At 52.0% G+C, this 13,432-nt stretch overlaps 1 protein-coding gene across 2 annotated transcripts in view; it reads right to left on the reverse strand.

The window, feature by feature from the left end:
* FAM20A (FAM20A golgi associated secretory pathway pseudokinase) overlaps nucleotides 1–13,432 on the reverse strand; it is a 124,805-nt gene that overhangs the window by 45,014 nt on the left and 66,359 nt on the right. For both annotated transcript variants that reach the window (XM_073607061.1, XM_073607062.1), the window contains exons 5-8: nucleotides 6,629–6,707; nucleotides 6,424–6,516; nucleotides 6,228–6,343; nucleotides 4,415–4,595 (exon numbers count right to left, since the gene is read on the reverse strand). In XM_073607061.1, the coding sequence (XP_073463162.1) occupies nucleotides 4,415–4,595; nucleotides 6,228–6,343; nucleotides 6,424–6,516; nucleotides 6,629–6,707 (469 nt within the window). The remainder of the gene's footprint in view (nucleotides 1–4,414; nucleotides 4,596–6,227; nucleotides 6,344–6,423; nucleotides 6,517–6,628; nucleotides 6,708–13,432) is intronic.

Below are 13,432 nucleotides of genomic sequence, written 5' to 3' on the forward strand. Positions count from 1 at the left end.
TAGGGGGTGTCACTATGACCGGGGTTAGTTGGGGGGGGTCACTATGACCGGGGTTAGTTGGGGGGGTCACTATGACCGGGGTTAGTTGGGGGTGTCACTATGACCGGGGTTAGTTGGGGGGGTCACTATGACTGGGGTTAGTTGGGGGGGTCACTATGACCGGGGTTAGTTGGGGGGGGTCACTATGACCGGGGTTAGTTGGGGGGTGTCACTATGACCGGGGTTAGTTGGGGGGGTCACTATGACTGGGGTTAGTTGGGGGGGTCACTATGACCGGGGTTAGTTGGGGGGGGTCACTATGACCGGGGTTAGTTGGGGGGGGTCACTATGACCGGGGTTAGTTGGGGGGGTCACTATGACCGGGGTTAGTTGGGGGGGGTCACTATGACCGGGGTTAGTTGGGGGGTGTCACTATGACCGGGGTTAGTTAGGGGGTGTCACTATGACCGGGGTTAGTTGGGGGGTGATGAAGACACGTGACTCGCGTAGGGGAGGGGCCAGGACGGAGCGAGCAGCGTACAGAGGAATAGCGAACAGCTGAGCCGGGAAAAACACATACCCCGCGGCAGACCACACAGTATACCCTTTGGAGCTTTTTGATTGTTTGGTGCACAACAGCACCCACGAAATGTGAGTACCCCTTTGTGGGAAATTTGTTTTGTTGGAATAAACGTTTAAGTGGAATTACACTATTAGTCTCTCCTTGTTTTCATGATTATGGATCCTAACTGACCCAGAGTGGAGATCAATCTGGCTTACCGCACACAGCCCAGCGGGTGGCTACATAGCGTGGTTTGACACAAGTTAAACACTGTGTCACACGCTCTAAGGTGAGCGCAACCACTGTGGGGGGGCACTGTGGCACGCTATTATCGTTTAAAGCACTGGAATTCAGCACATTGGATGACTTGGACGTCTATGGATATTTATGGACACGGAAGCACTTTATAATTTTAATTTTGGGACACTTATATAAGAACTTTGAATCACGGCTATTTAAACGCAGTTTGCGGTTTTTGCGTTTGCATGTCGCATGGTATATGAAGCAGTGCATGCTTTTTTATGTTTTTAGTCACTTCTTTAATATTTTCTTATGCACGATTGTATATATATATTTTGGCACTATATGCACTTTATAGTGATTGTTGACAGGTTTATACATATATTGTATGTAAATTGCATAGAAGTGATACTATTTACTTTTCCACAGGAGGGTTTGGATATTTCTTAGGTTTATTTAAATAACTATTTTTTTACATAATTTCATAATTTTTTAGCACAATTATGCACAATGGATGTGAATAGCGGGATATATATATAACATACAATCAAGCGCGACGTAATTATCTTATGTTACGGTTTAGTGCACGGTTATGAGTACGTGAACTGCGTCTGCTGCTGGATATCCATCTTTGATATACTTGTAGTATATAACAACTTGTTACTGATGGTCTATTAAGCATAGGAACATTGTGGCTCGCAAGATTTTTTTTCTTTGTTACTATGACCAGGGTTAGTTGGGGGTGTCACTATGACCGGGGTTAGTTGGGGGGGGGGCACTATGACCGGGGTTAGTTGGGGGGGTCACTATGACTGGGGTTAGTTGGGGGTGTCACTATGACCAGGGTTAGTTGGGGGGTGTCACTATGACCGGGGTTAGTTGGGGATGTCACTATGACTGGGGTTAGTTGGGGATGTCACTATGACTGGGGTTAGTTGGGGGTGTCACTATGACCGGGGTTAGTTGGGGGGTGTCACTATGACCGGGGTTAGTTGGGGGGTGTCACTATGACCGGGGTTAGTTGGGGGTGTCACTATGACCAGGGTTAGTTGGGGGGTGTCACTATGACCAGGGTTAGTTGGGGGTGTCACTATGACCAGGGTTAGTTGGGGGGTGTCACTATGACCGGGGTTAGTTGGGGATGTCACTATGACTGGGGTTAGTTGGGGATGTCACTATGACTGGGGTTAGTTGGGGGTGTCACTATGACCGGGGTTAGTTGGGGGGTGTCACTATGACCGGGGTTAGTTGGGGGGTGTCACTATGACCGGGGTTAGTTGGGGGTGTCACTATGACCAGGGTTAGTTGGGGGGTGTCACTATGACCGGGGTTAGTTGGGGATGTCACTATGACCGGGGTTAGTTGGGGATGTCACTATGACTGGGGTTAGTTGGGGGTGTCACTATGACCGGGGTTAGTTGGGGGGTGTCACTATGACCGGGGTTAGTTGGGGATGTCACTATGACCGGGGTTAGTTGGGGGGTGTCACTATGACCGGGGTTAGTTGGGGGGGGGCACTATGACCGGGGTTAGTTAGGGGGGGCACTATGACCGGGGTTAGTTGGGGGGGGTCACTATGACCGGGGTTAGTTGGGGGGTGTCACTATGACCGGGGTTAGTTGGGGGGTGTCACTATGACCGGGGTTAGTTGGGGGGTGTCACTATGACCGGGGTTAGTTGGGGGGGTCACTATGACCGGGGTTAGTTGGGGGTGGTACTATGACTGGGGTTAGTTGGGGGGGTCACTATGACCGGGGTTAGTTGGGGGGGTCACTATGACCGGGGTTAGTTGGGGGGGTCACTATGACCGGGGTTAGTTAGGGGGGGTCACTATGACCGGGGTTAGTTGGGGGGGTCACTATGACCGGGGTTAGTTAGGGGGGGGCACTATGACCGGGGTTAGTTGGGGGGTGTCACTATGACCGGGGTTAGTTGGGGGGTGTCACTATGACCGGGGTTAGTTGGGGGGGTCACTATGACCGGGGTTAGTTGGGGGGGTCAATATGACCGGGGTTAGTTGGGGGGGTCACTATGACCGGGGTTAGTTGGGGGGGTCACTATGACCGGGGTTAGTTGGGGGGGTCAATATGACCGGGGTTAGTTGGGGGGTGTCACTATGACCGGGGTTAGTTGGGGGGGTCACTATGACTGGGGTTAGTTGGGGGGGTGTCACTATGACCGGGGTTAGTTGGGGGGGTCACTATGACCGGGGTTAGTTGGGGGGTGTCACTATGACCGGGGTTAGTTGGGGATGTCACTATGACCGGGGTTAGTTGGGGGGGTCACTATGACCGGGGTTAGTTGGGGGTGGTACTATGACTGGGGTTAGTTGGGGGGGCACTATGACCGGGGTTAGTTGGGGGGGTCACTATGACCGGGGTTAGTTGGGGGGGTCACTATGACCGGGGTTAGTTAGGGGGGGTCACTATGACCGGGGTTAGTTGGGGGGGTCACTATGACCGGGGTTGGTTAGGGGGGGGCACTATGACCGGGGTTAGTTGGGGGGTGTCACTATGACCGGGGTTAGTTGGGGGGTGTCACTATGACCGGGGTTAGTTGGGGGGGTCACTATGACCGGGGTTAGTTGGGGGGGTCAATATGACCGGGGTTAGTTGGGGGTGTCACTATGACCAGGGTTAGTTGGGGGGTGTCACTATGACCAGGGTTAGTTGGGGGTGTCACTATGACCAGGGTTAGTTGGGGGGTGTCACTATGACCGGGGTTAGTTGGGGATGTCACTATGACCGGGGTTAGTTGGGGGGGTCACTATGACCGGGGTTAGTTGGGGGTGGTACTATGACTGGGGTTAGTTGGGGGGGCACTATGACCGGGGTTAGTTGGGGGGGTCACTATGACCGGGGTTAGTTGGGGGGGTCACTATGACCGGGGTTAGTTAGGGGGGGTCACTATGACCGGGGTTAGTTGGGGGGGTCACTATGACCGGGGTTAGTTAGGGGGGGGCACTATGACCGGGGTTAGTTGGGGGGTGTCACTATGACCGGGGTTAGTTGGGGGGTGTCACTATGACCGGGGTTAGTTGGGGGGGTCACTATGACCGGGGTTAGTTGGGGGGGTCAATATGACCGGGGTTAGTTGGGGGGGTCACTATGACCGGGGTTAGTTGGGGGGGTCACTATGACCGGGGTTAGTTGGGGGGGTCAATATGACCGGGGTTAGTTGGGGGGGTCACTATGACCGGGGTTAGTTGGGGGGGTCACTATGACCGGGGTTAGTTGGGGGGGTCACTATGACCGGGGTTAGTTGGGGGGGTCACTATGACCGGGGTTAGTTGGGGGGGTCACTATGACCGTGGTTAGTTGGGGGGGTCAATATGACCGGGGTTAGTTGGGGGGTGTCACTATGACCGGGGTTAGTTGGGGGGGTCACTATGACTGGGGTTAGTTGGGGGGTGTCACTATGACCGGGGTTAGTTGGGGGGGTCACTATGACCGTGGTTAGTTGGGGGGGTCACTATGACCGGGGTTAGTTGGGGGGGTCACTATGACCGGGGTTAGTTGGGGGGGTCACTATGACCGGGGTTAGTTGGGGGGGTCACTATGACCGGGGTTAGTTGGGGGGGTCAATATGACCGGGGTTAGTTGGGGGGGTCACTTATCATTTTGTGCGACTTACTCTTCCTTCCCAGTGAAGGTGTAGGAGCGGATCCAGGGACTCGGCACGGACAAGCGTGGTACAAAGGACAGGGAAGGCAGGAATGTGGAGAGGGATCCCTCCAATGTGTCGGGGTTCCCACACACCGCGTACTCCGTCTTACACATGTACAGACACTTCGCAAAGAAGCAGAGGTTGTTCGCTGAGGAGAGAAAGGAGGACATCAGTGATGATCCATGTCTACGGACATCGCACAGGGTCCCCGTCTACGGACATCGCACGGGGTCCCCATCTACGGACATCGCACAGGGTCCCTGTCTACGGACATCGCACGGGGTCCCCATCTACGGACATCGCACAGGGTCCCTGTCTACGGACATCGCACGGGGTCCCCATCTACGGACATCGCACAGGATCCCCATCTACGGACATCGCACAGGGTCCCCATCTACGGACATCGCACAGGGTCCCCGTCTACGGACATCGCACGGGGTCCCCATCTACGGACATCGCACCGGGTCCCCGTCTACGGACATCGCACAGGGTCCCTGTCTACGGACATCGCACGGGGTCCCCGTCTACGGAGATCGCACGGGGTCCCCGTCTACGGACATCGCACAGGATCCCCGTCTACGGACATCGCACAGGATCCCCGTCTACGGACATCGCACAGGATCCCCGTCTACGGACATCGCACAGGATCCCCGTCTACGGACATCGCACAGGATCCACGTCTACGGACATCGCACAGGATCCCCGTCTACGGACATCGCACAGGATCCCCGTCTACGGACATCGCACAAGATCCCCGTCTACGGACAACGCAAGACATCACAAGATCCCCGTCTACGGACATCACACAAGATCCCCATCTACGGACATCGCACAAGATCCCCATCTACGGACATCGCACAAGATCCCCGTCTACGGACATCGCACAAGATCCCCGTCTACGGACATCGCACAAGATCCCCGTCTACGGACATCACACAAGATCCCCGTCTACGGACAACGCAAGACATCACACAAGATCCCCGTCTACGGACATCACACAAGATCCCCGTCTACGGACATCACACAAGAACCCCGTCTACGGACATCACACAAGAACCCCGTCTACGGACATCACACAAGATCCCCGTCTACGGACATCACACAAGATCCCCGTCTACGGACATCGCACAAGATCCCCGTCTACGGACATCGCACAAGATCCCCGTCTACGGACATCGCACAAGAACCCCGTCTACGGACATCACACAAGATCCCCGTCTACGGACATCACACAAGATCCCCGTCTACGGACATCACACAAGATCCCCGTCTACGGACATCACACAAGAACCCCGTCTACGGACATCACACATGATCCCTGTCTACGGACATCGCACAGGATCCCCGTCTACGGACATCGCACAGGATCCCCGTCTACGGACATCGCACAGGATCCACGTCTACGGACATCACACAAGATCCCGTCTACGGACATCACACAAGATCCCCGTCTACGGACATCACACAAGATCCCCGTCTACGGACATCACACAAGAACCCCGTCTACGGACATCACACAAGATCCCCGTCTACGGACATCACACAAGATCCCCGTCTACGGACATCACACAAGATCCCCGTCTACGGACATCACACAAGATCCCCGTCTACGGACATCACACAAGATCCTCGTCTACGGACATCACACAAGAACCCCGTCTACGGACATCACACAAGAACCCCGTCTTCGGAGATCGCATAGAAAAATGATAAACCTGGTATAGACATGGAAGTCTCACAGGATCAATGCCCACTAATAATGCCACTAATACCCCCATACCTGGAGAGACGAAGAACACACTCTCCAAGTCAGTATTGCTGGTCACCTCCAGTATGTCGCGGGTCACATTGATTAGTCGGCCAGAAACCGGAGGAACTCGCCGGAAGTCCAGAATCCTGGAGATGGAGAACAGCGAGAGGCATCACTACAGAGTCATCACATTACAACACAAGGAAAGAGTTCTTGAAGGACTTACCGGTCCAGGTGGAAGGCGGCTATCTCTGCGTTGTGTCGTTGGTAGTCCACAAAGTAAAAGAAATCTTCTGGTGTTTGCTCATCTCGACTCTGCCTTAGGTTAGAGAACACAAGAGCTAGCACTTCAAAGAGCAGCGAACGTGAAGACTACAATTGGGGAGTCAGGCCATAGGGGGACAAATAATTCAGAGATCTGACCCCAATACCTCATTGGCTTAAACATGGCTTTCCCGAAATCCTGGAACCGCAGAACCAACTTCAAGTGAGTCCCACTTGGTTTCACAACTACAAAGAAGAGATAAGAGAGAGATTGTGAATATGATCCAATATGGCGGGACAATCTATTACCGACCCTGCCTCAACAATCCACTCACATCCAATCAGGAGGGCCCTTGTACATCAGCATTGTTAGTACATCAGATTGCAATATGTGAGAGCAGCATGAAGGAGAAAACATTGATGGAACAACATTGGAAGGTTGTCTAAGTGCCCTATAATGCTGTCTGCCATCTTTGACAGGATGCCTGCCCCCTGGGCACACAGTGATCCCCTCCCCCGACACTGCAGCTAGCTGGGAGGTGGATTCTTCACTTGTGTCCGCCTGTCCCTGGCTCCCAGCACTTACCTGAGGTTATAAGGTTTAGGGCAGTATGTGCCCAGTGAGGAATGCCCAGAATGTAGACTTCTTGTATTCCTGACAACCATCCCTGGCAGCACGCTGCTCTAAGCGTCTATACCTGGAGGCACGCTGCCCTAAACATCTATACCTGGAGGCATGCAGCCCTAAATGTCGGCTTCTGGAGGCACACAGCCCTAAATGTCGGCTTCTGGAGGCACACCACCCCAAACATCTATACCTGGAGGCACGCTGCCCTAAACGTCTATACCTTGGAGTCACACCACCCTAAACATCTGTACCTGGAGGCACGCCACCCCAAACGTTTATATCTGGAGTCACACCACCCTAAACATCTATACCTGGAGGCATTCAGCCCTAAACGTCGGCTTCTGGAGGCACACAGCCCTAAATGTTGGCTTCTGGAGGCACACCACCCCAAACATCTATACCTGGAGGCACGCTGCCCTAAACGTCTATACCTGGAGTCACACCACCCTAAACATCTGTACCTGGAGGCACGCCACCCCAAACGTTTATATCTGGAGTCACACCACCCTAAACATCTATACCTGGAGGCATTCAGCCCTAAACGTCGGCTTCTGGAGGCACACAGCCCTAAATGTCGGCTTCTGGAGGCACACCACCCCAAACATCTATACCTGGAGGCACGCTGCCCTAAACGTCTATACCTGGAGTCACACCACCCTAAACATCTGTACCTGGAGGCACGCCACCCCAAACGTTTATATCTGGAGGCATGCAGCCCTAAATGTCGGCTTCTGGAGGCACGCAGCCCTAAATGTAGGCTTCTGGAGGCACGCAGCCCTAAATGTTGGCTTCTGGAGGCACGCAGCCCTAAATGTTGGCTTCTGGAGGCATGCCACCCTAAACATCTATACCTGTAGGCACGCTGCCCTAAACGTCTATACCTGGAGTCACACCACCCTAAACATCTGTACCTGGAGGCACGCCACCCCAAACGTTTATATCTGGAGGCATGCAGCCCTAAACGTCAGCTTCTGGAGGCACCCAGCCCTAAATGTAGGCTTCTGGAGGCATGCCACCCTAAACATCTATACCTGGAGGCACGCAGCCCTAAACATCTGCTTCTGGAGGAACGCCACCCCAAACGTCTAAACCTGGAGGCACACTGCCCTAAAGTCTGTACCTGGAGGCACGCTGCCCTAAAACGTCGGGAACCTGGAGGCACGCTGCCCTAAAATGTCGGCTTCTGGAGGCTTGCCACCCTAAACATCTATACTTGGAGGCACGCAGCCCTAAACATCTATACCTGGAGGCATGCTGCCCTAGACGTCGGCTCCTGGAGGCACGCCACCCTAAACATCTGTACCTGGAGGCATGCCACCCTAAACGTCTCTATACCTGGAGGCATGCCACCCCAAACATCTAGAGCTGGAGGCATGCAGCTCTAAATGTCGACTACCTGGAGGCACGCAGCCCTAATCATCTGTGCCTGGAAGCATGCTGCCTTAAATGTCGGGAGCCTGGAGGCGCGCTGCCCTAAACATCAGGAACCAGGAGGCACACAGCCCTTAATGTTGGCACCTGGAGGCACGCCGCCCTAAACATCTGTACCTGGAAGTATGTTGCCCTAAACATCCGTACCTGGGAGGCACGCTGCCCTAAATGTCGGCTCCTGGAGGCAAACTGCCCTAAACATTGAGAACCTGACGGCACACTGCCCTAAACATCAGGAACCTGGAGGCACACTGCCCTACACATCGGGAACCTGGAGGCACACTGCCCTAAACATCGGGAACCTGGAGGCACACTGCCCTAAACATCGGGAATCTGGAGGCACACTGCCATGAACGTCTATTCCTGGAGGTACGCAGCCCTAAAAGTCAGGAACCTGGAGGCACGCTGCACTAAACGTTGGCACCTGGAGGCATGCCGCCCTAAACGTCAGCTCCTGGAGGCACGCCACCCAAAATGTCTATACCTGGAGGCACGCTGCCCTAAACATCGGCACCTGGAGGTACACCATATGTCTGGTGGAAATCCATCCAAATAACACCATTCCTACAGTATCGCATAGAGGGGGTAATATCCTGTTATGGGGGTTGGTGGTAATATCCGGTTAGGAGGTGGTAATATTCTGGTATGGGGGTGGTAATATCCAGTAATGGGGGTGGTAATATCCAGTAATGGGGGTGGTAATATCCAGTTATGGGGGTGTTTCTCTGCAGCAGGGATTGGAGCACTTGTCTGGATAGAAGGAAGAGTGGAGGAAAATGTGCTGCCCTCTGCTGGCAGAAAGTTGTTAATGGGAAGAAGGTTTCTCAGCAATAAGGAGCACACAGTGGTTGAAGGAGAAGGCGGGGAATGTCCACCAATGAGCACAAAGTGGTTGGAGAAGGGGGGGTGTCCACCAATGAGCACACACAGTGGTTGGAGGAAAAGGTGGAAAAATTTAAAATAATGCATTTGGGTGGCAAAAAATAGGATTTTTTAAAAATACAGCTTACCTATAAAATCCTTTTCTTGGTAATACATCACGGGACACAGAGGCTTGGTAATTAATTAGTGGGTTAGATAGTACCTTCAGGTGATTGGACACTGGTAACCCTGATTACAAGATGAGTTCCTCCCCTATATAACCCCTCCCATATGGAGTACCTCCGTTTTGTAGCAAAGCAATAACACCAGGAAACATATGCCTTCCAGATTTTGTAGTAGATGAGCCTGGAGGCCGACTTCCTAGCATTAACCAGAGTGAAAAGGACTGATTCCAAGAGCCCACGGCTTTTCAGAATGTGGGTCTCGGCAGCCAAACTGTCATATTCAGACTTCGTAAGGCAGGATGGAATATTGGACCTTGTGAGAGTAGATCTGGACGCAGCGTAAGAACCCAAGGTCTTCCCACTGCCATCTTTACAATCTCTGCATACCAAGGTCATCTGGGCCAAGTCAGAGCCACCAGAATGACCGACTTTGCTTCTCTTTTGACCCTCCGAAGGAACTGTGGAAGAAGCGTCATTGGAGGAAACGCATAGATCAGAGAGTACCGATCCCATGGAATCGTTAAGGCATCTGACCCTTTTGCTAGCAGATCCTTTGTTCTTGACACAAAGCTGTCCAGTTTTTTGTTGAACCTGGACGCAAACAGGTCTACATCCGGGATACCCCAATTTTGACATATGGTCTGAAATATGTCGGGGTGTAGAGACCATTCTCCTGGACACAGCTGCTGTCGGCTTAGAAAATCCGCCTGCCAATTTTCTACCCCTGGAATAAAGACCTCAGACAGGCAAGGAATATGCCTTTCTGCCCAGAAAAAAAATGTGATTTACCTCCCTTTGGGCATCCAGGCTCCTGGTGCCTCCTTGGTGATTGATATAAGCCACAGCCGTGACATTATCGGACTGTATCCAGACAGGATGACCCTGTAGTCTGAAAGTCCAGACCTTGAGGGCTAAACAAATTGCCCGAATTTCCAGAATGTTGATGGGCAAGAGCCTTTCGGCTCTGGACCATCTTCCCTGGGTGGAAGCTTCTTCCAGAACTGCTCCCCAGCCTTTTAGGCTGGCATCTGTGGAGTTTCCAAGTAACTGGAACAAAGGACTTTTCTTTTAGAAGATTCTTGGTCAGTAAACACCAATTGAGGCTCTGGCGCACCCCTGGGGATAGGCACATTGGAAGATCCAAGGCTTGAACCCTCTTGTTCCAGGCAGAGAGGATGCTGCTTTGTAAAGATCTCGAGTGAAACTGGGCATAAGGGACAGCCTCGAAAGAGGCAACCATTTTCCCCAATAGTCTCATACATAGTCGGATGGAGGGATTTCTCCTTGCTGAGACTACCCGGACCAAATCTTTTATGGCCCTGGCCTTTGATCTGGGTAAGAACACTCTGCTTTGGACTGTGTCTATGACCATACCCAAATATTCCAGCCTTTTTAGGGGCTGTAAGGAAGATTTCTCTCGATTGAGGACCCAGCCTAGGTACTCTAAGTACTTTACCGTGCAGAGCACATTGTGGATTAGGCGAGTTATGGACTGTTCTATGAGTAGCAGATCGTCCAGATTAGCTGTCACAGTTATGCTCTGAGCCCTTAGATTTGCCAGGGGCGGGGCTAGAACTTCTGTGAACACTCAAGGAGCAGTAGCAAGACCAAAAGGAAAGGCCACAAATTTAAAGTGGCGCTGATCCACCGCAAATCTTAGGAATCTTTGGTGAGCCTGAAATATTGGCACATGCAAATATGCATCTTTGATGTCTATTGATGTCAGGAATTCTCCCCCCTGAAGGGTGGAGACTACTGAGTGGATAGACTCCATGCGGAAAGGATGAATGTCTAGAAATTGATTCAGGTCTTTTAGATCCAGAATAGGTCTGACATCTCCGTTTGGTTTTGGACCCGTAAAGAGATTTGAGTAGAACCCTGAGCCTTGCTCTTCCGGGGCCACCTCTATAATTACCCCTTGGGATAACAGACGTTCTAAGGCCAGAAGTAAGGGCCTTCTCTTTTCTGGGTCCCTGGGGACTCTTGACCTTAGGAAACGAGATGGCGGAAGCTCCCAGAACTCTAGCTTGTAGCCCAGAGACACTGTAGAGGCTACCCATCTGTCCTGAATCTCTTCGCGCCAGGTGCCTGCAAACTGCAGCAGCCTTCCCCCCCACTTGTCCAAGCTGGGGCGCCCCTTCATAGGGAGGCTTTGGGGTTCTGTTTACCAGATCTTGGACCCCAAAGTTTCTTTTGCCCTTTCGCTTGACTTTGGACCTTTCCCCTAGCATTTGATTGGGGAGGCCGTCGCCACTGCCTGGAGGATGAGGCTCCAGGGGCTGGGGACAGAGAACGTCTAAATGAAGGACGTTTATTCTTCCTTTTGATCAGTAACAACGTGGTTTTACCCCCGGTAATCTTCTGGATATATTTGTCCAGAGCATCCCCAAACAGACATTCTTCACGTAATGGGAAACCAGTTAAATATTTTTTGCATGAAGCTTCAGCTGTCCAATGCTTAAGCCTGCGCATGTGTATCAGCAGGAGAGTGAGGCGAGATGCTTACTGAGCAGAATCCATAATGGCATCAACCATAAAACACAAGGCTTTAGGAAGGTCTGCATAAACCTAGGCCTCCTCAGTGGAAAGGAGGCTAAGCACCTGCTTCATTTGTTCCTTGAGGAACTGGCACATGCCAACTGCTGAGACCGTAGGCTGCACTACAGCGCCCACCACAGAAAAAGAGGCTTTAAATAAAGTTTCCAGCTTATTGTCAGTTGGATCCTTAAACCCTTGAGCATTGTCCACAGGATAGGTCAGACTCTTATTCACACAAGAAACAGCCGCATCTATGGCTGGGACTCCCCATTTCTTGGTGAAACTTTCCTCCACCGGATAAAGCATAGAAAACCTTTTAGAAGGAGAAAATAGTTTACCTGGGTGACCCCAGTTCTCATACAACAATTCATCCAGTAAACGATGAGTTGGGAAGGCGTACGCAGCCTGTGGGGATTTCCGGGACCCCAGGGAGGAAACAGGGGAAAGGACAATCTGTATGTGGAATGCATCAGTTCAGTTCAGTATTGCACCTGCCCTTTGAGGGCCTGGGAGGTAGAAGAGAGCTTCTCCTCTTCCCCTGATTCGTCTGACTGCACCTGATTCTCAGATAGGGATATTTCCTCTGTGACAGACTCACCCAGGATAGAGGCTTTTGGAGGGGACTGAATTTGAGCCTACAGATTATGGGCCCTGGCATTTGGGGTACCCTTGAGGTGTTGTTACTTTGGCTTCGGGTCCTTGTCCCCCAGGACATACAGACTCTGGGGACCCTGTATTTGCCATAGTAGCAATAGTGACTGAGTCATACTGTTGGGACTCTGAGGAGATGCTAATGTCATCAACTCCACTCACCTGTCTGATGTCAGCTATAATGTGTTTAAAGTAAATGAGTTTAGTCTGGCTTACCACAGGTTCTAAGGGTATTCCACACATTGTTGCTTGTTCTAATTAACCCTGTGTTGATGTTTATGGTAATGTGTATTGAATAGTCACCTAGTCTGGGTAAATGATTTAGTAAACTAGCTCATGAGAATTAGGTTACAGTTGTATTGTTAGAGGAGGTTCCAATGGCATATAAAGTCTTGTAATTTTGATTCTAGCCCCCTCTAGTATGCTAGAATAGTATTGTTTGTACAGTGTAGGTGAATTGCCAGGCTGACAAACAGACCTGGGTGTTTTCTGGGGAGTGACTCAGGGAGGCTGGGTGACTCACAGGCAGCATGGAGGACATTACTGGGCAAATCTCTAGGGAGGAAGAAAGCCAGAAGGTCTGAAGAGGGGGCAGCTGCAGTCAGGTGGGGTGGAGAGGGGGGCAGCTGCAGTCAGGTGGAGTGGAGAGGGGGGCAGCTGCAGTTAGGAGGGGTGGA

The sequence above is a fragment of the Aquarana catesbeiana genome, linkage group LG12 (assembly GCF_042186555.1).
Source record: "Aquarana catesbeiana isolate 2022-GZ linkage group LG12, ASM4218655v1, whole genome shotgun sequence".
Taxonomy (NCBI): domain Eukaryota; kingdom Metazoa; phylum Chordata; class Amphibia; order Anura; family Ranidae; genus Aquarana; species Aquarana catesbeiana.